A 25,672-nucleotide genomic window follows, 5' to 3' on the forward strand; every position below is an offset into this window, starting at 1 on the left:
CTCTCCCCTCCAGGCTCGGGGCCTGAAAAACCCTGCGCTGGAGCTCCCTTTCCCCATCCCCTCCAGACGTCGGAATGGTTCTTCAGATGGAGATGGAACTAGAACTGGGCTCCCCCACGCTGTGGGTGGGGAAAGGGATCCCAGACTTTTCAGCAACAAATTCCTCCTCCTGGCCAACCTGAGCCTCCCCTGGCACAGCTGGAGGCCGTTCCCTCTCCTCCTGTCCCTTGTTCCCTGGGAGCAGAGCCCCCTGGGAGCCAGAAGGTCCCCCCTGAGCCTCCTTTTCTCCAGGCTAATTCCAGGCTTCCTCCTTTTCTCCAGTCTATTTCCCACAGAATCCACCCAAGGCTGAACAAACCACTGCCTCGGTGGCAGAGCTGGGACCTGGCAGCAGCTTACAGAGAAGAAATCCCTTCCTCTACATACATCTAATTAGCAAAAGGAATTAAGAAAATTCTTAGGCTCAGGTTTTGCCTCTTCTATTTCTTCACTGAAGGCACAAAGACTCTTTGGTTGTGTCACTCCTGGCTTTGCTGCTGCTCACCCTAATGCCAGGACTTAGAATCTCCTTTTTACCTTCCCTTACACAGACATTATGAAGCTCTCTTGTCTTAACTTTAAGCCATCACCTTCTGTTTTCCTGGTTATGGCCAAATCAGTGGGATTTGGGGGATTAAACACGTGCTCCAGTTGAGGGACTGGCCAGCAGGAGTCTGCACAGGAATACCACCAAGGTATGCGGGTCCTTGATGGGATTCTCAGGGATCCAGCAGGTCCCTGACTGCTCCTGGGTTCTTCCTGGTCTCCCACCGTGACCATCAGCCCTGGAGCTCTTGGTGACAACTCCTGCTAATGCTCTCCAGCTCATCCTCTCACACCACTGATTACAGCATTCACAGTCCCCACTCACCCACTGACCTCGGCATTTCTAAGGCAAATTCAGTGCTGGAAAATGTTTTCCTGGAAGTGCAAATAAAACCACAGCACGATATTCCACCTGATCCTTTAACTCCCCCCAAACAGTTCTGGTGTGTGCCTTCAGCAAAGCCTTGATGCCAGCAATTCCAGTTCGGAGCACCAGTGAGCAACCGAATGGGAGCCTCACAGGCCACCTCGTTCCACCCCCTGCCATGGGCAGGGACACTTCCCACTAGCCCAGGTTGCTCCAAGCCCCTGTCCAACCTGGCCTTGAATTTCTACTTGTTTTTGTTCAAGTGCCCAGGTGCTCATCCTGTAAAACCCCAAATATGTACTGACAGGAATCACCTCAGGGCTTGTGTTGTCCTATAACAACGTGGCCAGGGCTCACTGCAGGGAAATGCCTGCAAATAAGAAGCTGTAAGGTGTGCACAGTACCTTTCCTCTCCTATCAGTGAATGCACCAATGCCCAATAAATGCAGTTATTTTATCCACTGTACAACTCTCAGACAGTATAGAATATCAAAACCTCACACAAATTCCATTATTTCACCAGAGAGGCTCAGCTAATGATTCCAACTCCACACTCTTTGTCAAGTTAAAAGGTACTGGATACACTTAGATATTTTATATATTTAACAGCCAATTGCTCAGTGTCTATTCAGAGCTTAAAATTAAGTACCCAGCTGTGGCAGTTCAGCACATTCTCCATTAAGACAGAAGGGTGGTTGTTTTTGTTTAACAAACAGTTCATTTTCATGGCAGGCAGAAAGGAAAAAGGAAGCTTGCCAGAAGTGTGGATTTTACCAGAAAGAAGTGACTGGCAGGTGGTTCTGGGGCACAAATATGCTGGATTTATACATTTATCTTGGGGTAATCCCAAGTCCTGGCTATGGCAGCTGTGATTATTTGACTTTATCTCATTATTTTTAGAAACTTTCTGTGACATACCCGCTCAATCCAAGCAGAAATTTCCCACACATACTTCCATGCACTACAACTGCTCCTACTTGGGGTTCTACTTCAGTCCATTTGCATCCTCTGAGAGTTTGAAGATATGTTTCCTCTTGAAAAAGTACTTTAAAAATCCATCCCAGCAGCGTCAGACTTAAAGGTGGGTTGGTTTATTTATTGTACTGGCTGAGCAGAGCTTGCCCTCTATTTCTTCCTTCAGTTCTTTCCATGGAGGGCCGAAGATATTTTTTTTGGTGGTGCATTCAACAGATCTAACTGAGCCCTCAGCTCCTGCTCCCCTCAGAGCTTCCCCACTTTACAGAGAGGTCCTGCAGCTGTCCCAGGGCAGGGTCAGCCCTGTGCATCCCACCAGCTCCTGAGGTTCCTCTGCACGGGCAGGTCACAGCCAGGTCCAACATCTCTGAGCAAATGGCCTTCCCTCAGCAGCAGCTGGCAGTGAAGAGCAGGAGAACACCTGACCCGGTTACCAAGGTGCAGAGGACACTCTTTGTTGTGCTTTCGAGGTCTCCACAGTCACCATTCTCAAAAGAATCCAGAGCTGGCAAGAGTATATTACAGGGATCTTGAAAAGGGCCTGGATGGTTTGGGTTGGAAGGGACCTTAAGGCTCATCCCATTCCACTCCCCTTCCATGGGCAGGGACACCTTCCATTAGACCAGGCTGCTCAAGGCCAGGCTGGATGGAGCTCTGAACAGCTCCAGGGATGGGGAGTTCACATCTTTCCATAACTCAGATTCCTTTTTGGAGCTCACTCACATTTCTAACACTCTGGGACAGTGGGGGGTTCCCAGTTCCATGAGGCAACATAGGAATGGTTTCCTCACATCATCCTGCAACCTGGAGATCATAGAGTCATAAAATGTGCTGGATTGGAAGAGATCCTAAAGCTCATCTAGTTCCACCCCCCTGCCATGGGCAGGGACACCTTCCACCAGCCCAGGTTGCTCCAAGCCCCATCCAACGTGGCCTTGGACACTTCCAGGGATCCAGGGGCAGCCACAGCTTCTCTGGGCAACCTGGGCCAGGGTCTCCCCACCCTCACATGGAACAATTTCTTCCCCATATCCCATCTAACCCTGCCCTCTGGAAATTTGAAGCCATTCCCCCTTGTCCTGGCACTTCAGGCCCTTAGAAATAGTCTCTCTCCATCCTTCTTGTCGGCTCCCCTCAGGTCCTGGAAGGCAACAGTTCGGTCACCCCAAAACCCAGAGCTTTCCCTACCACTTATGACCATACAGACCTCGATGACTATTTGCTTCTACAAGGAAACCATTAAAGAAATTGGTAAAATCACTATTAAAACGTGGCATATTGACAATTACCACCTGAAATGGACAAAACTGGTTGCCCAACTGGCAGGTTGGGCACAAATATTCAACTCTCCCCTCTCAGGCCTGACCCTGCAGCCTATGGAGATGCCAGAGTAGTTGTTGCCTTGTTTTGCCCCATCCCTGGAAGTGTCCAAGGCCAGGCTGGACGGGGCTTGGAGCAACCTGGGCTAGTGGGAGGTGTCCCTGTCCATGGCAGAGGGTGGCACGAGATGATCTTTAAGGTCCCTTCCAACCCAAACCATTCTGTGTTTCTATGATTCTTTTCCTTTCATAAATCTGTGCTTCCTTCAGGGCTTCATTGGAAACAAGCCTTGTTACTCTCCTCCCATTTGCTCCTGCTGTACAGATCCCATCAGTTCTCTGCCTTCCAGTAAGTTCCTGGTGCCTCTGTTACAACAGGAATTCCAGATGTCCAGAGCACACAGATTGCACTGGGCTGCTGTAGTTTTTAAGACTTGAAGCATTAATACAAAAATCTGAATGTTTGATCTTGGTCTGCTTGCTCGTCTGGTCTGATCAGAATAAAACCTTCCATCCCAAGGCACTTCTGATTTTAGACATCACTTCCTTGTTTTCTGCCTGAATTTAATCAGATTCTACCCTATCCCTGTATGAAAAAGCTGATGTCCTCCACAGAAGATGAATTCCCTCAAACTGCTCATTTGTCAAAACCATTCATTGCTCAAGTTCCCTACAGACTTCTAACTGTAAAATGGCATTTTGGCTGAAATGAAATTCATCTGAAACAGCAACTATTAAAAGGAGCCATGAAACTCCAGGAAAACCTTGGAGGCACTGTTAAGCAGGTTATTTACCTTCTGGTTACTCACCCTGTTTTATTTTGGAAAATAGTCACTAATGAAAACATATCACATGTAAACTTTAGGTAATATCAACTCACCATGTGATACACCAATAAGTCACGTGGTGATTTTACACAGCTGGCAAAGGAAGGCAGTTCTACCCCACTCTCTGGAAACTTCAAGTATCTGAAACACACCACAGCCTGCTTAATTTTATCCCCTCTTTTCCAGACTTCTTCTTCCATAGCCACAGCATGGAGATGCAGACCCTGGAGACATTCCCTCTATTTGAAGCCCCTCGTGACCTTTTATTAGGGTCATATTTGGATGAGGGAACTCAGATAGGGTGCCCAAAGGAATCTTACACACAGCTTTCTTTTGCTTTTCTAACTGCACTCTTTTACTACACCACAAGACCAAAGTCTTAAGGATCATTAAGGCTGGAAAGGACCTTGAAGATCATCAAGTTCAACCATCAACCCCGCACCACCGTGTTCACCACTAAACCATGTCCTTAAGTGCCACATCCACACGATTTTTGAACACTTCCAGGGGTGGTGACTCCACCACTGCCCTGGGCAGCCCCTTCCAATGCTTGACAACCTTTACAGTGAAGAAAGTTTTCCTAATATCCAACTTAAACCTCCCCTGGCACAACTTGAGGCCGTCTCCTCTCGTCCTGTGGCTTGTTCCCTGGGGGCAAATATCAACCCTCCCCTGGCTCCAACCTCCTTTCAGGTAGTTGTAAAGAGCAGTAAGGCCTCCCCTGAGCTGACAAGTGGCTCTCTGCACAGCAACCTCCTCACTGGTTTTTGGGAGCTCCTTTCAGCAGCAGTTTGGAAGGTGACACAGGTGACGTCTCATTCCAGTGTGTCCCGCACCCAACGATGCCAACACACCTCACCAATTGCTGGAAGAATACTCACACCAGGCAAATCTTGGACAATCATGGCTTCAAAGCAGGAATGCCCAGTTCTGGCTCTGCTGGTAACAGTGGGGGGGTCACACAAAGGCTTGAACCCAAACCCTCTGTGCCACCACCAGCCCACTCCATTTTCTCTACCAACAGGGGGTCAGCCAAGGAGCTGCTAAATCAAAAACTAATCATGAAGTGGAGTCAGCTTCCAGAAGAGCATTAAGCAGCACACATCCTTCCCTGGGACCAAGCTCCAGCTGCCCTTCCACCCTGCAACCCTCCAACAGCATGGGCTAAGTACCAGCACTCAGGGAAGAAACTTGGGCAGCAGAGGCAGCAGCTCCAAAGTTGTTCTTCTCACAACCACAACCTTAAATGATATTTAAATACAGCTGCAGACAACATTCTCCTCCTCCTCCTCTCCTTTTAACACTCCCATGCTCCTGCCAGGAAGAAAAAAATATTTTGTGCTGGATCCAATTAAGATGCAATCAATTTTAACTGATTCTGTTCTGAGTAGGCATAAATATTTCTCATAAAGGAAGTTAGGAAACTTGATTGATATAGATTAATACGGAGAAAGGGAATTATGTTACAAACAGTTGGAAATTAGCTTTGTCCTTGCAAACATGAGACAATACCAAAGGTCTCTCGGCCTTAAAGTACATGCAAATCACAGAGGAAGAGGAGTTTTCCAAAGAGGGCAAAAAGATCCACTTAGCACAGCAGGGATTTAAAGGCTGGAACACCAACAGCTTCCTACACTGCCATACTAATCACCTGTCAACTCTGTGTTTCAAGCAGCTCTTCACTTCAGTTGGGAAATGTCCTATTTTGTATTCATGCCTTTGTGGCAAATCTGAAGTCCAATTCTCCCTTTTGCTTGTTTCCCCCATTATTATTATTTTAGCATCAATTGTGCTACGTATATTTTTTCTTTTCCTTTTTCTTCTCTTTTCTGTTTTGTCTATTCAATTGTTGCTGATTGAATGGCCACAGTGGAGGCTTTGCTATCCCAAATTAGGAGTTATTCCTTGTCTCCAGCTGGAAATGAACTGATTGAACGTCACAGGAGACAGAGCAGTTTCTTGCCACGAGCCAGCCCTTCTAAACCCCCCCAGAAGGTGCACCCTCAAACCTCAGCTCTCCTTCAGCACAGAGTGAAGTGCTGCCCAGTGTGAGAGCACAGCATCTGCTCAAAGGAGTGGGAATGACCTCCTGGGGCTTGGAGAATGGCACCAGACTTGATAAAGGAATGGCTTCACATCCATGCTGCAAATCCTCGGAAAGGAGCACTGCTCCCATGCTGCTCCCTGCAGCAGGTACCAGCAGAAATGAGCTCCAGCAACCCCCAGGCTTCACTTTGCTGCCTCCTCACATCTGGAAATCCATCTATGCTGGAAATATACTCTGTGGAAGACTTCTAAAGAGGCTGATTGACATCAGGATCACACAGACATGAAAGCACTACAAGATGAGGTGTTTGGAAGGCTCCTCTCCCCGGTGAGATGAAAATCTGTGACTGCCTTTGAAAGAACCCCAAATCTCTGTCATTCTGGCAGTTCCAAGGAGGGCTCTCATTTCCAAACTAAGGAAGGCAAAGGGAGAAAAGTCTCCTGCAGGGTATAAAGCCAGGACATACAAATACATACAGACATGTACTGGGGTGGGGAACTCTGAATTAATACAAATACACTGGGCTCCAAGCAAGTCATGTCCACTCAGGCATCACACTCTGGAACTGCAATCAGATTCTATGAAAGCACCAATCCAGCATTTAACAGGGGCCAAAAATCACCCCAAAAGCAAATCAACCAAACAACAACCCCAGCAATAACTATGAAAAAAATCACCCCCTCCCCAGATCTCAAACACTGCACCTTTATACACTCTTCAGCAGCCCTGAGTCTGGGACACTGTTTGTGGTTCCATCCATCCATCCCAGAGATGGACTGTCCTTGCATGGCTTCCTGTGGCTTTGCCCCCTCCTGGGGAGGACACCCTGGCAGCCAGCCTGGCAGCAGGCACTGCTGGACATCACTAATTGCAATTAGTGATTTCTGTGGGTGAGTGAGATGAAGCAAGGCCTCACCATAAGGGCAGGATGACATTCCCAGCTGCTTCCATCCCCCTGACTGAGCAGTTTTCACTGAGTTCTAGCTGCAGTTTGAAGGGCAGGGAGATGCATCTCCCTTTGGTTTATCTGGGCAGCCACAATCTGGATCCCTGCAGACTGCCCTGAGCTGCTTCTGCAGCCAGCAGAGACCCCATTCCCATGGATAATGGTGTTCATGGCACACTAAATCTGTGTATTTACCTTCCCCACACCGTTAGCATGTCACCTCCTCTCTGTACTTCAAGAATCTGGAGATTTTTAATCTATCTCCTATTGATTTTTTCCCCACACTTGTAACAACCACCATTAGTCATTTCTAACTCAGCTGTGTCCTGCACAGACAAGGGATGGCCAGAAACAGGACAGGGCTGTCACACTTGGTTAGACAGCCTTGTTTTCTCTGGCTTTGCATCCCTTTTGGTGTCAGACTTCTGTTTTCACCTCTCTGGAGAGGACTCCTAAAACCATTTCTCAGACTGCTGCAAAGGTTTGCTTATCTTAGTCATGATGTTCTTCACAAAAAAAAAAAAAAAAAAAAGTGTTCTAAAGGTGTACTTAAGTTACTTTCACCAGAAGAATAAGACATATTTTCCACTAAATTTTAAAGTTCCACAGGCACATAAAGGGACAAATTGGCTTTAAAAAGACCAACAAAACAACTTGATCAGGCAAAGCAAAGAAAACTCTCCAGCAAAGAGAAGCCATTGAACACTGTTGGAGATCACGGAATCCCAGGATGGTTTGGGTTGGAAGGGACCTTAAAGCCTATCTAGTTCCACCTCCTGCCATGGGCAGGGACACCTCCCACCAGCCCAGGTTGCTCCAGCCTGGCCTTGGACACTTGCAGGGATCCAGGGGCAGCCACAGCTTCTCTGGGCAACCTGTGCCAGGGCCTCCCCACCCTCACAGCAAAGAATTTCCTGTTATCTAATCCAAACCTACTCTCTGGGGGGAAGCCATTCCCCCTTGTCCTGTCACTCCAGGCCCTTGGAAATAGTCTCTCTCCATCTTTCTTGTCAGCCCCTTCAGGCCCTGGAAGGTCACAACTGGATCACCCCAAAGCTTCTCCTCTCCAGGCTGAACAATCCCAACCCTCCCAGCCTTTCCTCCCAGCAGAGCTGCTCCAGCCCTCTGATCCTCTTGGGGCCTCCTCTGGACTGGCTCCAGCAGCTCCATGTCCTTGCTGGGCTGTTCCCAGGGCTGGAGGCAGGTGAGATGTCACAAGATGAAGAAACAACCGTGAGACAGAGGAAAAGCTTCACAACACTGACAAGAAACACAAACCTGCAAGGAACCAAGTCAAACCCTTGAAAGTAGCTTTAAGATCTCCCATTGTTACATTTCACAGAAAGCAAAAAATCAGAACCCTGCTGTTGCTTAACCTCTGTCTGCAGGACAGAAGAGTCAAAAGCACTTATTAAACAGATATCCACTTTTCAGCAGAAAAAGGTGATTTAAGTCACAAGATGCTGATTAAACACTTGTTTTTTACTTGGTAACAGAGGACAAACCAAACTAGTGTTGACATTTTTGTGCCTCTGGTCCCAAGGTGTGGGTGTGGAAGTGTTTGGGAAAAGCTGCTCAGCTCCCTTGGCAACAGTCCTGAGACAGGGAAAGCCAACACTGGGCTGTTCTTTAAACCCAGTAAATCCACAGAGCAGTTGGATGCTGATCCCAGGAAAAACAATGCAAACATGCATATGAGACCAAATGCATGCTACAGGAATATAACACACCTGAGATAACGGAAAAGAAATTTTAAAAATATATAAAATTGGTTATTTGTCATGAAATTACAAGCCAGGAGAGCAAAGGGAACGCCAGTTTAAATTTCCGTGGCCTCATCTCACATAACCTGATTATGAAACTATGAAAATAAACGGGATGAACATTAAATGGATTAAGAGCTAGTTAGCTGAGAGGTCTCAAAATGCAGCCAGGAGGAAATCCCTGCATCAGCCACATGTAAACACACAGGTCCAGGGCTGGGAATGATTTGGAAATGCAGTGTCCTGCCCAGGAAGGGTCTGGTCACCACAAAGATGCTGCAGAGCCCCCTGGGTACCTCTTTCCTTTTGGGATGAAAACAGCTGTAGATTTTGGGCATACTCAGGGCAAATATTCAGGCTCATGCTGTGCCAAATTGTCCTCCAGCATCTGCCTGCCATCACTGCTGGAAACGGGACAGTGTCCATGGGCACTGACAGGTGTGTCACCAAGGGGATAATGAGGATGTGCTTGGTGCCAGCAGGGCAAAGTGGGAACAACTCACAAATTCAAATTAATCCCAGTCCTCTGGGAGGAGCCCAGCCCCATGACCACATCAGAGAACCCTTGATACCACAAGAAATGCTCTAAACCTCCCTTTTTCTACTTCCTCAAGAGACTGAAGAATGAGCTGACCAGACTTGCACTGCCTTAAGGCACCAGACTAAAAACTGCTTCCAGTGGGGACAACTCCAGTCCAAGCAAGGCTGGATTCCCACCACGGGAAGAATGAAGGTGTGTGTTCTGTCAGAGGTGGAATATTTTCTTTTGGAAGTGGAATATTTTCCCTTTCAAGCTGTATATCAACAGCGTGGTCGGACTGTTTCTTAACAAAACAATGGGAGATGAGGACTGGAAAAATAAAGGTTGTGCTGTGTGAGGGTATTCACGTGCCCTGCTGGGAGACAAGAAGGTTACAGCAACCTCATCATCTATTCAGGGCTTTTCCATTTCCCACTCCTCAGCCCCCCCCTGCACTCCTGTACCAGTAAGGTTTGTATTTTGCCTTGAGCTGGAAGAACACTCTCCCCCATTAACACCCCGTTGCCTTTGATGGGATGAAGCAGGAAAGGCTCAGCTCGACTCACAGTTCTTTCCTTCTGCTCTGTTTCTGGGTGTAACCCCACAGAGAGCAGTCACAACCCAAAAACTGGCCTGGTATCTAGGATTCATAAAATACCCAGAGCTACCCAGTGGTTAAGAACTGTCACCCTGCTTAAAGGCTTCTTAGAGCTCATAGAAAAGGTACCAAAAAGTCTCCGGGCTACGCTCAGCTGCTGAATGAGAAGGACAGTGAAAATCAGTACTGTGGGAGGATAAATATGTTTTCAATTTATTTTAATAATTACTAATCCTTCACAGATATCTGACACTTACCAGGCTTGTTTTCAGACAGCCAAGCTGTAAACTAACATAGATCATGCCTCAGATTATAAAGAAATAAAGGAGAAACAAGGCAGCACATTTTTATTAAGGAATCTTTTGTTATTTTTTTTTCAATCTATGCCATACCATATTTCAATAGTGAAAAAAAATAAAAAAAAGGGAAAAAACCAACCCAAAGTTTCACTGAGCTGTCAGTTGGGTGAAATTGCCCTTGAAAAAAAGCAGCCACCGTTTCCCATCTGTCTACAGAATAAAGGATTAATGAAAGGAAACCCTCAGTCAATTTAAAAATAATGAGGCATCAATATGTAGCTGCTTCAGCTCTATCAAACTGAATTAACAGCTCATGGTATTTTTTTTTTCCTCCATCTCCTCCCTTTTTTCAATACAATTGACACTAAAAAGCAAATATGCTACAACTTCACATCTCCTAAGCACCCAGTTCCTTGTTTATAAACAGCTAAAATTTGCTAACTTAAGTTGTGCTTAATCTTATTAAACTGAGAGTAAAAATTCCAGTGACCTTTTTTACACCTCAACTCCAAGCAGGCACCGACTGTCCCCAAATACAAGGAGTTGGGCTGTGTGGAGCCAAAACCTGTCCTAAGCAAAGGAAGCAGCCGATTTACACGAGATAATTCTAATTGTACCCACTGTCAAAACTACTTTAAACCCCCAGGTGATACAGGGAACCACAGAAGGTGTCTTTAATCCTGTTACCTCACACTGGAAGAGCTACAGTTTATGGAGTTTGCACCAACACTGTGCAACACAAACAGGTAAAACCCTGTGCAAAGCTATTAATATCCAATTTTATCATCTATTTCTTCTCTGCCTCTCCACACTGACCCAGTGAGGCCCAACAAAGCCCATATATTTTGAATTAACGATGAAAAACACGTCCTGCCAACACACACCTCCCATGCTGGCATTTACTGGTGCTCAGGAACTGTTGGTAATCGTGTATTCTAACCACTATCAATTATCATAAAAAGGTTGAAGTCCTCACCTACTGCTTGATAAATAATGCATGAGTGAGCTTAACAACAGGCAAGAAACAGAACTGCCAGGTCTTTAACACTTAAAATACACCGTGGGCAGTGGGGGCCCCAACAAAAGGTGTTCTCCAGTTGCAGAGCTGGGCAAAGAAAGGTGCTTTTAAAGTGCCTTTTACAGAGCTTGAACAGATGAAAACCTATGGTTTACCTGAGCTGCTGTTAATAAAACAACTGAAATAGCAGAAAAGAGTTAGAAGTAGTAATGTATATGATGTTCCAACAGAGAAAAAAATGACACCTCAAAATGAAAGCTCTGTGACAGAACACGTATACACTGCCTCCACTTTAATCAGGATACACTGATTAAACAGGGAGGTGTTTTCTGACCTTAGTAAGTCTATAAATTCTGTGATTCTATGCATTCTTCGGTTTTGTTTTGGTTTTTTTTTTTTCATAGCCACAGCATCATCCCCCAGCTCCACTACAAAAAAAAGAGGAGCACATCCTTCCCTTTCAGCTCCTCTCAACCACAGACCCTTAAAAGCCGAGGGGAGGGGGGGAGTGAACAGCCACGGTGACAACACATCTTCAAAAGGAATAGTTCCTCGCCGCTGGGATTAATTAAGTGCCTGGAGGGGCATCTTGGGGCTCCTGTTGCCCGAGGGACTCCACTTCCAAAGGCAACGCTGCTCTGTGATGCCTCAACAGGAGCATTAATGCTGAATAAAGGCATGAAACGAGCCCCACAGGGTCGCTTTACAAATGTAACATGTCGTTCCATTAGGAGCTGCTTGAGCCGCACTCGAAAGGATTTTAATGCCCCAGGGCAGACATCCCTTAGCACCTCGTGGCAAACAGGCAGGAAATCCCTTCCAGGAGCCTTCAGCGGGCTCGGGAGGCTGAGGAGCCCAGCAAAGAACCGAGGGCTGACAGCTCGTGCTGCACACACAGGGCAGAGGGAAAGGCTGATCCTTCGCACCCACGGGCTGGGGAAGAGTTTCTTCTTTCAAGGCCCTTCTGCTTTGCTTTTAGAAGGAAAGTGGGAGAAATGAACTGCAAAGTGCAGTCCTTCATGGACAGTCAAAGGCAAGGACAAGGCTAATGGCTCCAAGGGCTCTTCCCTTGGGAGAGATGAGCACTACCAGCTCATTGGGGTGTGAGGTCCTACACACAAATGGGCTCTAAACTGGGAAACAGGGCTTAATGGATGTTTTACAAAGGTCAAGGGAAGAAATAAAGCCCAGAAAATTCCTTTAGCTAAATAAGCACCAACAGAGCTGCTGACAAATACACCTGCACTTCTCCAATTTAAACACAGAACAAAAACCCAAACCTCCTCTTTCCCACAAAAAAGGGGAAAACGTGTGTGCAGAACATCACCTCACAAACATCAACAATTTGGTCACCCTGTTTCCCCCCTGCAGTGGGCAACTTCTTACTACCTGATGAGATATGGTTTACAAAAAAAAAAAAGAATTCATTCAATTCTAACCCTGAAAGACAAAAAAATTCAAGTTTTGCCTCAAATTAGTTGCTAAAGGATCTGGAAATAAAGACAGGGCTCCTGTTCTTAACAAAGGGCTGCAGGAGGTCTGGCACCTGCACATCACAGCCCATCCAGCAAAGCCCATCCTGCTGCACTGGAAAAACCTCTTCAGGCAAAACCAGACAGGGAGGGAACACACAGATCAGTGCACACCTCCCACAGACTGGTCCTGGACAGAAGAAACACATAACAAACCTAACTGACTGTCCTTGGTAAAATATACTGATCCAGAGACCAGATCAGGGAACCACACAATGGTCTGGGCTGGAAGGGACCTTAAGGTTCATCCAGTTCCACCCCTTCCACTAGCCCAGGTTGCTCAGAGCTCCATCCAGCCTGGCCTTGGACACTTCCAGGGATTGGGAGCCCCCAGGAGACTAAGACAAAGCCAGAAGTAAGTTCCCCAGGGGTCTCTGGGAAAAGGGGAAAACAGAGTTAATTCTGGAAACTGAAATGGATAAAAAGTGACCTCTGACAGGCAGATGTGGGGAGCAACCCACGGCTCCAAAACTTCCAAAGAAATTAGGAATTCAACACTTCATTGCATTGTTCTCGAAAGAATCCCCCAAGGGACCTAGTAAGATTTATGCTTGTAAAAGGAGAGAGACACCAAGGCATCAACAAGAGTGAGCAAAGAGGTGAAGATTACAGAACCACTAAGGTTGGAAAAGACCTCCAAGACCACTGAGTCCCACTGTTATCCCAGCACTGCCAAGGCCACTACCCATGTCCCCAGGTATCACATCTCCACGGCTGTTAAATCCCTCCAGGGATGGGGACTCCAGCACTGCCCTGGACAGCTGTGCCAGGGTTGGACTGCCCTTTCAGTGTAGGAATTTTCCTGAATATCCCATCTAAACCTGCCCTGGTGTGACTTGAGGCCATTTCCTCTCCTCCTACCACTGTTCCCTGGGAGCAGAGCCCGACCCCCCCCAGCTCCCCCCTCTTGTTCAGGGAGTTGCAGAGCCAGAAGGTCCCCTCTGAGCCTCCTTTTCTCCAGGCTGAGCCCCCCCAGCTCCCTCAGCTGCTCCTCATCAGACTTGAGGATTATCCACCACAAACCCCAGAGAGGGGAAGGACCATCCCATGAGCTCCATCCCAGGCAACTGTGTTTGTCAGCACTGCATCATCTCACCCCAGCCCTTTCTCTGCTGGGAGGAACCAAGGGAAGATTGGATGCATCAGAGAGTGGGGAGCTGCATTTCAGGGGGAACAGCATCAGTAATCCAAAAAAAACAAAAAAAAAAAAGAAAAAGAGAACAAACAAAAACTATCAAAACGCACAGACACACTTGAAAATTGAGGTGGTTCTCCCCACTGCTGCTTTCCTCAGGGATGCCCTTTGCAAAAACTATTAATTCCTTGCATGGAAGATAATTTATCATAGAACTGCTCTTTTAAACTTCATCCTGTTGTGACAGTGACAAAATAATAGGCCCAACATGAATGCTCTGTAGTGCATTTCAGAAGCAACATTTGCCAGGTTTTTCATTGGGCTCATAAACCATCCTGAGACATAAAACTTCATGCCTGGTAACAGCCACATATAATTATTCTACTGAAAAGAATTAATATACATTTGATCATATAAAAACATCAAAGAGTCACAGAAAGGTTTGGGTTGGAAGGGACTTTAAAACTCATCTCATTCCACCCCCTGCCATGGGCAGGGACACCTTCCACAAGCACAGGCTACTCCAAGGCCCATCCAACCTGGCCTTGGACACTTCTGGGCTGGGGCAGGTCCAGCCTCTGCCCCACCAGCACCCCCAGGGCCTTCTCCCAGGGCTGCTCCATCTGCTCATCCCCAGCCTGGATTGATCCTGGGGGTTCTCCTGACCCAGGGGCAGCACCAGCACTTGGCCCTGTTAAACATCCTGAGATTCTCACTCTTCCAGACCATACAGTTGGCCACTGTTCCCTAAAACACCTCCAGGAAAAGGACAGAGGGACTAAATGATCTTCAGGATTGTGCTAATGGCATAAATTAAAGGCAAACAGCCAGAAGGTCGAGACTTAATGATTTATTTTAATCAGGCTGCATGTTCCCAAACAGTTGTTTCAATAGGATAAAACACAGAATATCAGAGTAATGATGAAAAATGGTGAGTGGAAAAAGGAGGAAAAAAATATCAGAGCTGTGGAGCACAACATTTGGCTTGATTAACATGACTTTGAAAATCTAAAAGGATACAAGGAGTTTTCACATGAGACTGTGTAACAAAATAAAGCAACAAATGTAATTTATGTTTGAGCCAAGAAGAGCTTTGAAATCCATCATTTATTGAATTATTTTACTGTTCTGAGCACTCTGCTGTTCAAAACAAGCAATAAGTTAAGTGTTATTTCTTATTAGCACTTCAAAGTTGGAATCAAGGTAAAATTACTGGTTTTTGGAACAATCTGCTTAAAAACACAGGGAATGTGAGGGAGAAAAATTTGCCTTGAATTGCTGTGCAGTTAAAAGAAGTTAAAGGAAACTGGGGCTTGACCATTTAAAAGGCTTTTCCCCCTCCACTTTTGTTTTTATTTTAAGGTGTGAAGGGTTATGAAAGTATTGAGGACAGCTCATTATTCACCTGGTCCAGGTCCACGCTCCCAGCAGCCCTTTGAGACACATGTTGAAGAACGAGAGATGCAAAGCCAAACCTGCTCACCCAGGTGTGAAAAGGTACTGAGGTTTTGTCAGTGTTTTAAATGGAAAGGGAGTTGAGGTTTCCTTAGAAGGAGCCAGTTTTTCAAAAGCAGGCCTGGGCTCAGAGAAAGCCTCTCAGAACATGAAAGGGAATTTTGTCCTGGGACACAGGGTTCCCAAGGCCCTCAGGCACCTCCAGAAGGAGACAATTTTTTGACACTGACAAGAAAGGAAGGATTGGGAGGGAAGTTTGAGATCCCATCACACAAACATGTCTCCTGGTGTTAACTGGACTTTGAAAACAACTGAAGTGGCTCCAACCATTCAGATGAAATATCAGGAGGAATGGTTTCCCTGGGAGGGTGGGGAGGCCCTGGCACAGGGTGTCTAGAGAAGCTGTGGCTGCCCCTGGATTCCTGGAAGTGTCCAAGGCCAGGTTGGAGCAACCTGGGTTAGTGGAAGGTGTCCCTGCCCATGGCAGGGGGTGGAACTGGATGGTCTTTAAGGTCCCTTCCAACCCAAACCATTCTGGGATTCACACCCAGCACGGAGTTGAGCAATAGGTGAATTTGGAGAGCCCAGTTGGTTCAGCTCAGCAGAGCCTGGGCAGGTAAGAACAGCTGATCTGGGATGGAGCAGCTCCAGTGCCCAAGAATCAGCAGAGCTGGGGCTTCTTGAAACAAGAGGACCTGTCCAGAGAGTCCACAGGAGCTGAATGGAGAAGGACAAATGGATTGTGAGAGGCTGGGTAGGAGCCCCATCCCTTGACAAAGAATTCCCATAACAGCCCATTCCTCAGGAGGCAGAAGAAGACCCATTCACTCTGACATCAATGCCAGACCTTTGCCAGAGGCACGAGAGGAGATCTGAGCCCTCAGCACTGGGAGATCTCCAGGGTACCCACTGTGTTCACATGGCACAACAGACCATTCCCGGGAGGTGGCTGGGCCAGGCTCCCCCAAACCCACCAACCCTATAGCCCTGCTCTGAGCTCTGTTTCACACTCCAAAAACAAAGTGATACCAAAACACTTCCAAAGAATGACATCACATTTTTGGCAATTACTACAGGGGCACCGATCCCAGCCATCAGCTCACACTCCCCAGAGGAAAACTGATTTTAAACGGGCCTCAAATGTATTAAATACTCCAATTCTTGCACTGCTTTACTGGGGCTACGAAGGAGAAGACAGTCAAAGAATATTACTACTAAAACAACATCTCCTGTTTCAAAATTATGTGGAAGAAATAATTAGTGGAAATATGCAGTTCTTCATTGGCAAAGGTAAACTGACACCCCTGGAACATGGATGGATTGTGTACTGAATTTGAATAATTTATTCTCAATAGTCAAACTCTCAGAGATGAGCTCTTCAGAAGAACTCCAGTCACTCTGAGGAGAGTTTCCAGTAAAAAAGGAAATCCCAAACACATTTTGAAAAAGCCTTGGCATTACAGAGCAGAATCCTGATTCACAGCTATGATGCTTATCCCAAAATGGAATTCAGTTCCCAATTTTTGGCCTTGTAAACAACACAGCTAGGAAAGAGCTGTGGGCTTACCTGATCTGCTAATTACTGCTACAGTTATTCAATATTTAGTGACCAGAACCCAATCACTTGCAGTTGAATTAGGGCCTGTGGGTTCTCCATGGCAGCTGCCAAGAAACATCTCAGCAGATCCACCTGGAGCTGTGACACCTGAACATGTCTAACCTGACAAAAAGAGTGAAAAACAAAGAGCTTTGATGGCCACACAAAGTCCTAAGAACCCTCAGAGGGAGATGAGACACTTAATTATTATGAAAATAAGGGCAAAACCCTCCAAGCCCTGAAAGTAATTTAAGGACTATTTTACCTCCTTCAAGAGCACCAATACCAGGGGAGGACGTTTTTCTAGACAGCTGATGGCACGAAACCAATTAAAGATTTCCAGCTCTATCAATAACTTTATTATCTACCCTTAAGAATTAATCAGTTTCTAAAAGTGTGACTTTTCTCCCCTGCTTCCACGTCAAATTATATCCTGCTTTTTGGCACTTTGATCTTTTTTCTTAAAAGGCATAAATTAAAAAAAAAAATTACTGAAAGCAGAGAATTTTAGAGACTTTTAACAAAAGCTCTGCTTAAGTACTGGTGATGAGCTGATGAATAGAAGTAGAATAAGAAGTTGATCCGTTTTACAGCTTCTTCAGTCTTTACACATTTGTCCTACATGAAAAAGTGTGAGTGTGAATTTAAATCTGTGGCATAAAAATAGCATTAGACACCAAATTGCTTCATGACTTCCCAATGAAACCCTTAATACCAAAATCCAAAGAATGTATCATTTTGGAACAGAAATGAACAAACAGGCTTGAATGAAACAAAAATAATTTCCATAAATTTAGACCTCTTTTCCCATCTCATGAATTTATAAACTAAATCAAATTGTCGGGGAAGAAGTGATACTTCCTAGTTTGCATTTTGATTGAAGCATCTTAAGGCAGTAAGTTGAGCCCCAACACACGAGCCAGGTGCTGACATGAGGAATGGGAAGGAGTTATAAAAATAACAGAAGTTATAAAAACAAATATTCCATATTTCATCTAATTGAAGACATTTATTAGCCAAGGAAAAGAGAATTTTCTAACTTAAAGTTCTTACACCTCCTCTCAACTCTGAGCCTTCTCCCCTGACAAGAGCAGCAGCTCTGCTCTTCCAGCCCTTTCCTGAAATACAAATGTTATGCTCTGATAACATTCCTGCTGTTGCATTTAATAATGATTCTTGGGACAGCTGATTAAGGCCAAATAATCCTCAGTTTTAATTGGTTGGATCAGTGACTGCAGAAGACATTTCCATCTCTGGCAATCAAACACGCAAGACATGACAAAAAGGCTCAAAGCACATTATTAACCTGGGCATGAGCCAAGTTTCCTCCACCATGGAGAAATCTGAGGACAGCACTTGGACCAGAGCACTTGGAAAAGCTCCACCAGAAGAATAAACCAAGTCAGCTACAACTGGGTGTCTCTTGATACCCTGGCACTTGTACAGGTGTCCCACCTCAATGCCAGGGAATGCAGCAGCCTCAGTAAGTCCCTTCCTGATGCTCTCGCAGTAACTTTCCTGGACAGACATTTCCCTGCGGATTTCTATGACCCAGTGTAACCCCTTTCTCCAAGTCAAACCAGCATATTCCTAAATGGCACAGGAATGCCCTGAATGATCCAGAACTAGAGCCAGTACTTATTACAGAATCCCAGAATGGTTTGGGTTGGAAGGGACCTGAAAGCTCATCTTATTCCACCCCCTGCCATGGGCAGGGACACCTCCGACCAGCCCAGGTTGCTCCAAGCCCCGTCCAACCTGGCCTTGGACACTTCCAAGGATCCAGGGGCAGCCACAGCTTCTCTGGGCAACCTGTGCCAGGGCCTCCCCACCCTCACAGGGAACTATTCCTTCCCAATATCCCATCTAACCCTGCCCTCTGGCAGTGGGAAGCCATTCCCCCTTGTCCTGCCACTCTAGGTCCTTCTAAATAGTCTTTCTCCCTGTTTCTCATCATCCTCTTCAGGCCCTGGAAGGTCACAACTGGGTCACCCCAAAGCTTCTCCTCTCCAGGCTGAACAATCCCAACCCTCCCAGCCTTTCCTCCCAGCAGAGCTGCTCCAGCCCTCGGATCCTCTTGGGGCCTCCTCTGGACTGGCTCCAGCAGCTCCATGTCCTTGCTGGGCTGTTCCCAGGGCTGGAGGCAGCTCTGCAGGGGGGTCTCCCCTGAGGGGCAGAGGGGCAGAATCCCCCCCTGCCCTGCTGCCCACGCTGGGGGATCAGCCCAGGGCACGGGGGGTTTCTGGGCCGGGGCAGGTCCAGCCTCTGCCCCACCAGCACCCCCAGGGCCTTCTCCTCTTAGAGGAGCATCAGTAGGAAACACTCAGGTTCCCAATCAGGCCAGGGATGGGCAGACAGGGCTGACAGCACTTGGACATGGTAAATTCAGTGTTCAGCCCTTGGCAGCAGCCCCGGGACTGTGCAGCCACGTGGCCACACAAATCAATGCAAATCCACTCCTCTCCTTAGAATTTGTCCAAAACATTCTCCAAGGGTAAAAAGTCCTGACAGAAGTTACTTAATCTGACAGGTATTAGATCTAATGTATCACCTTTCTTCCTACATAAAAACATAAAGCCAGAATAAACTGCACACCGGGTGCCCTAATTAGCCCAGATGTTATTACATGCCTGAGCCTGACCCAGCTCACATTTGTTTTGCTGGCTAATCTAATGTGCTCAGAGGTGGCATTAATGACCACACAATGGCATCAGCACACACAGATCCAACCAAACTCTGGTAATACTCAGTGCCACAATCCCCCCAGCCATGATATCACTAGGCTGGGCTGCAGCTCACCTTAATTCAAAGCTTTATTTATTGGCTGCAGTAGCTTAATTTATATACACAAAACACACCACATCTCCACTGCTGGAGAAACCAGATTCCACACTGCTGAAGGTACATCTGGAAAGAATGGTCAAAAGCTGGACAAAAACATTCAGAAACACTTTAGGGAGCTGTAGGATTGTCTAAAGGGGTGAGAAAAACCTATGAGGCACATAGACAATGGCATAAATTAGATTAGAAATCAACTGAAGCAGTTTCTCTGCAAATACTTCACAGGGATGATAACATATAAAGTAATGATTTGATTTTTGTTCATTATAGAAATGCAATTGTTAACTGCTACCAGAAAAATAGTGCACCAAGTGAAAGCAAAATGCAAAGAGTCCTTAAACTGCCCTTATGGGGAAACTAAGAAAAATCAACACAAAATCACAGTTTGGCCTCTTTCCACATCTACGCACACATCCCAGACTTGAGAAATGCTGTTCTCAAGTCACTTGAAATGGTAAAACTAATATTCCTTTTCTTTCATAAAGCTGATTTTTGAATGATAGAAAGTAATAGGTGAAAATATGTTGGTTTGAAATTAGAGGTTGTCAGAGAGACAATACAAGAATGTCATGGGATCAGTGAGGCTGGAAAAGACCTCCAAGAGTCCCCCCTGTGCCCAATGCCCACCTTGTCCCCCAGCCCAGAGCACTGAGTGCCACGGTCAGGCCTTCCTGGGACACCTCCAGGGATGGGCACTCCAAACCTCCCTGGGCAGCCTCTTCCAGATAATTTCAAACCAGAAGTAACAGCACAGAAATAATTTCTGTAGGAAAGGTGTATTTGCAGAAATCAAGATGCTGAAGTACCTTCAAGTCAGTAATTCACATTTTTCCCGAAACATGAAGGAAAAGTAGGAAAAGAACATGGAAACACAGCTCTTAAGGAATGCCATTTTTGATACACCTGAGTTCAGCCACAGCAACTTCCCAGATCAGAACATTTTTTACTAAAGAATTTTTGCTCCATAGGCAAAATGCCTTAAGGCAGCTAGGCTGGAATGGGCACAGGATGCAAGCAGTACATGGAGAGAGGATCCTTCCTTCTTCCTCAGGCTCATTACTTCAGTTCCAGCCCTGCAGTCACTGAACATTTTATTAAGTAATGGCTGTTCAGAGGCATCACACACGGTCCTTGGGAGATGTATTAGCACGCTGAGCCCCCCTGAGGAGAGAGGCTACAGATTCTGTGCCTCTAGAGACATTTTCTTCAGTCCCTGTCAATTGTCCCTGAAAAGCAAGTTATAATGTTTGCTACTGCACGGAAATTTGCAGTGACATTGTCAATGTGCCTTGGCAATCAGGTCCATTCTTCCAGCATTACATACAATTAAACTGAAAATAAATTGGTCCAACAGTATGGGGGGGGGGGGGGGAGGGGGGGGGGGGGGGGGGGGAAAAATCCCCAGCTTTGTTCCCTGCATATTTATGCCCCATTTGCCATTACTCCCTCCCTGCAGGGGGTTACTGATGGGGATTTGTGGAGCAATCACACATCTTCTGCCTCCCCGGGAAGCCAGGCTGACAAAAGATTGCTGCCAAGAGAGCAAGGAGATGAAAAGATACAAAAATAATACCCAACCCACCTCCAGCCACGAAAGCTCATTCCCAAAATTCCCTGGGTTCGCAGGAATACCAAACATCCCCAATGACCACGGAGATTTGTGTGTGGAGAGCAGGAGATGTCCCACTGCTCATTGGAGCACTTGTACCATCATAGGGGCAGGGGAGAGAAACAAAAAAAACCCAAATAAAATCAAAGCACAACAGCATTTACTAATTTCCCTAGGATAGGTAAGAGCAAAACCAAAATATTCCTAACTGTGGAGTTTTTTTGTTAGGATTGCACCAGTTCAAATCCTTCCTCACATCAGGGTGATTCAACTCGGTCTGCTTGTTTCCTCTCCCCCAACCTCTACACCCTGTTCCAAATTCTGATTTAATCAGTCATATCTAGCAATTTTCAATTTTGCCGAGAGTCTCCCTTTCCATTAAAAACCCTTCCTACAGATTCAAAGCCCTTGAGCATTTCAGGATGCTCATCTGGAGGGAAAGAGCACGGGCGGCTCCACATGAAGGCCACCAAAAAATTGGGGTGCAGTGGCAATGACAAACTCTGAGCTAGGAGTAAGTCTCATTGAGTCTTTAAAACAAGTTAAAACCACGTCTCAAACTCAGCAATTTAAAAAAAACCAAATCAATGGGTGAAAATAACCTTCTGCCTATAAGAAACATATAGAAAAATTCAGTTTTGCTGTTAATATGGTCTCAAGCACTATCACCCAATTCAGCTAAGCAAAGGGAAAATCAGAAAATAATTCATTTGTACCTTAAGAAATGCCAGGTTCTCCCTTGGAAGGATTCCTCACATGAGCACAACCATAATCTAACATACTATTGCACCTAAATTACTTGATATAAAGAGACATTAATCCCATGGTGGGAAACTGTCACCTCCCAACATCTCTGCTCATCTCTCAAGAGGGTCACACAATAACTGTGGGTCTCACTGACAAGCAACAGTTATTTTGGAAAATAACTTCTGTTCCATATCAAAAAACTGGGATTAAAACATTTTCTTACCACAGCAAACTGCTTTAGCTGATTTTTCTTATTACCTTTTATATCCCAGAATGGTTTGGGTTGGAAGGAACCTTAAAGCCCATCTCATTTCACCCCCTGCCATGGGCAGGGACACCTTCCACCAGCCCAGGTTGCTCCAAGCCCTGTCCAACCTGGCCTTGGACACTTCCAGGGATGGGAAGTCCACAACATACCTCAACCATTTATACAGATTAATTTTCTACCGAGTACGAAGGATGAAAGGCTATGAGAGACAAGCTCTGGTGGCCAAACCATTTCAGCTGAAGGCAACAGGGGTCATTCTGCCAAAACTAAGGATCACACAAGTGACACACACATCAGTGTACAACAGAGACTTGCTAAGAACCAACACATCCCACTGAAAGAGCACAACCACCTTCATGAACCTCCTTTGGACACTCAGGATTGCAAGGAAAACCCCCACAGGAGGAAGCAATCAGCCTGCTTTCAACAACCACTCCAGTACCAGAGTCTTTCAGAACACAGGTGCTTTAACAACTGGTTTTTTGTTGTTTTTTTTTTTACCATTCTGTTATCCATCTGACCTTGAGCAGCTCCAACAACGAGCAGTTCCCCCGAGGATAACGGCAGAGAGGTTCCACCAGCGTGACACGACTTTGTTCACCATTTCAAGCACCCACATATGATAAACCACCACCACACACAGCACAAAACCACACTGAGCTTACAAGGTTAAAAACCAAATAAAATATGAAAATAAAAAGCAGGAAAGAGTAGTCACAATATGAGGAGTAACAGCTGATTCCAGCAGGGCAAAGCACTTCATCCTACCACAGTATTCTGCATAAATGCAATGCTGAGATCACAGATCAACAACGTGAGAACTGTATGATTGGAGAGGACAATTCAAACAATTGAAAACAGAAGGTCATTCATTTTCTTTTGAAATTTCCACGACTACAAGCAAGTTCTGCCATTTCAGAGGTGTCCACAAACTCACCTTATTAAACTTAGAGCAAACCAACAAGCAGCAAAACACTCCCATCAAAGCTGCAGAGTAAGGTGTCAGCTTTACCCAACCACACCAAAACCAAAGACTGACCAGAACCTTGTCCTCTGGTAACATCACACTGACATAAGAAGTTAGATGGTAAAAATTAAGTTGGTGTATATAAATAATTGTGTTATAAATAATTGTGGGGGCACTCACCGTTCCGACTCTCCTCGTCAATGGGAACTATTGTGGCTGGAGGACCTGTTCTGGCCAACTTGCAATCTATAAAGATGAAAAGTAAAGTTATTTCTCATTCCAAAAGTAGGATCTTGGGGGTTTTGTTGCTGGGGTTTTTTAAGTCAGTGTATTGGGCGTGCTAAAGTATTCACTTAAGTATGATGTAAGTATGAGCTACAACTGGCAGCTAAGTTACACTCACAGAGGATCAAAATCTGAGCTGTTTGCTTATCCCTCGCTCACAGGAACTTTACAGAGCATGGGGGAACGTGATGACAAAGGATTTAACATCTCAGATATGATCCTTATTTAAAACAAACACCTAAACAGCAAAATCTTTATATTATTTGTTCTGTTGTCTGTTATGTCACTCTTTCCATGTCATGAACACACTCCCCAAATCCCAGAATCATGGAATGGTTTGGGTTGGAAGGGACCTTAGAGATCATCCAGTTCCAACCCCCTGCCATGGGCAGGGACACCTCCCATTAGCCCAGGTTGCTCCAAGATCCAAACTGACCTTGGACACTTCCAGGGATCCAGGGGCAGCCACCTGTGCCAGGGCCTCCTCACCCCCTTAGCAAAGAATTGTTGTCACAGGCCATCAGGACACAGTTGGATGGCTACACTAATGAATCTGTTCATGTCTTGCTCCAGAGATCCCACCAGGATCTCTAGCCCATCCCAACAGTGAAGCACAACTCCGTCGGGACAGAGGTAATACAATGGTAATTTAACCCAAAGAAATAATAAAAGAATGATTAGAAGGTATAAATCATAATTAAAGTTACACAACAGAAACAAACATCATTTGAATTTAATTGCAACAAAAGGATCTACTCAGTGAACAGAATTTTAACAATGTTCTAAGGAAAACACAAATCAAAAGCAGACGAGCAATGTTCAGGAAGTCACATTTTGCCATCTTACCCTCATATTGCCAGTCTGGAGTCAAAAGTTTAGAGTCATCAATGGAAGCAGAGCAGAATAACGAAAGAAAATAAGTAAGTGTTTGTTGGTGCACTCAAAAGATAGGTTCAAAGACAAAGCAGTACATGCAGAGCTAGCAAATGCACAGGTGTAGCCTTAAAATACATAAAAGCATGTATAGCACATGTGATGACTGTATTTTGGCAACAGTTGGGTTTTCTACTTTAAATGGAAGAAGAACAGTGCCCCATCTAAAGCCCACAGAAACAAAAGTTAATTAAGAAGCACTTTTTATTTTCAAAGAGCCTCAAAGCACCACTGACCCAGCGGGGTAAGAGACAACCATTCTCCTTCCCCTTTCACCACACAGGACTGCCTGGGAGACTGCAGCCCCTCTTTAAACAGACATTTCGAGGCTCCTCTGATCCATGGATGGCTGCACCCCATTTGTATGGAATGGCACCTTCTAATCGAGTTCTGGCCAAGGGAAGAAATACTCAAGTATCACAGTTGTGGGTTTTTTTTGAGGTCTAAACACTTTACACACAAATCCCAGTAGAAAACCATCTGTGAATTAAACCCAAGAGCAAGCTGTGGTAAATGCTATTTCCCAGCTTGTGGTAAAAATTACACATTCATTGACTTCAAAGGAATCACTGCAGCTCATTCCAGACTATAATTACCCCAGCACAGACAAGACCTACAAAGGGAGATCAAAACAGTGAAGCTTTTGTTCAGATCTCCATTTGGGTGAGATCCCCAAAGGACACCTCTGCAGCACTGGGATGTCCTCCAGCAACAGTTTGGTGTTGCTCTCCTGAGCTCGACTGCAAGACCAAACCTCTGAACAGCATGGGGACGGTCTGACAGCACAGCATTCCTTGGGGCTGCTGATAGGGATGAACAGCCTGAACAACACCCAGTTAGAGAGCACAGGGCACAGGAGTGTGTCCACACAGTTCTGGAATAGCCCCAGGGAGGACACTCCACCCCCTCTCTGCTCTCTCTTCAGGGCTGGGTCACTGCCCAGCCAACAAGTTCTTCCTCCTGTCCAGCTGGAGCTTCCTGGCCATCAGTTCCTGCCCGTTCCTCTTGTGCCATTGCTGGGCCCCCCCGAGCAGAGCCT

General features: G+C 45.9%; 1 protein-coding gene across 10 annotated transcripts in view; it reads right to left on the reverse strand.

The window, feature by feature from the left end:
* PCDH15 (protocadherin related 15) overlaps positions 1-25,672 on the reverse strand; it is a 688,108-nt gene that overhangs the window by 230,927 nt on the left and 431,509 nt on the right. For 8 of the 10 annotated variants that reach the window (XR_001876630.1, XM_017826140.1, XM_017826139.1 and 5 more), the window contains 2 exons: positions 24,547-24,561; positions 23,596-23,661 (listed from right to left, as the gene is read on the reverse strand). Coding sequence is in view for 9 of the 10 variants with exons in the window: in XM_017826140.1 (XP_017681629.1) it covers positions 23,596-23,661; positions 24,547-24,561 (81 nt within the window). In the remaining variant the exon portion in view is untranslated. The remainder of the gene's footprint in view (positions 1-23,595; positions 23,662-24,546; positions 24,562-25,672) is intronic. The other 2 variants (XM_017826145.1, XM_017826144.1) reach the window with 1 other exon arrangement.

Source organism: Lepidothrix coronata, unplaced genomic scaffold, assembly GCF_001604755.1.
Source record: "Lepidothrix coronata isolate B3197 unplaced genomic scaffold, Lepidothrix_coronata-1.0 Scaffold124, whole genome shotgun sequence".
In the NCBI taxonomy this organism is placed as follows: Eukaryota; Metazoa; Chordata; class Aves; order Passeriformes; family Pipridae; genus Lepidothrix; species Lepidothrix coronata.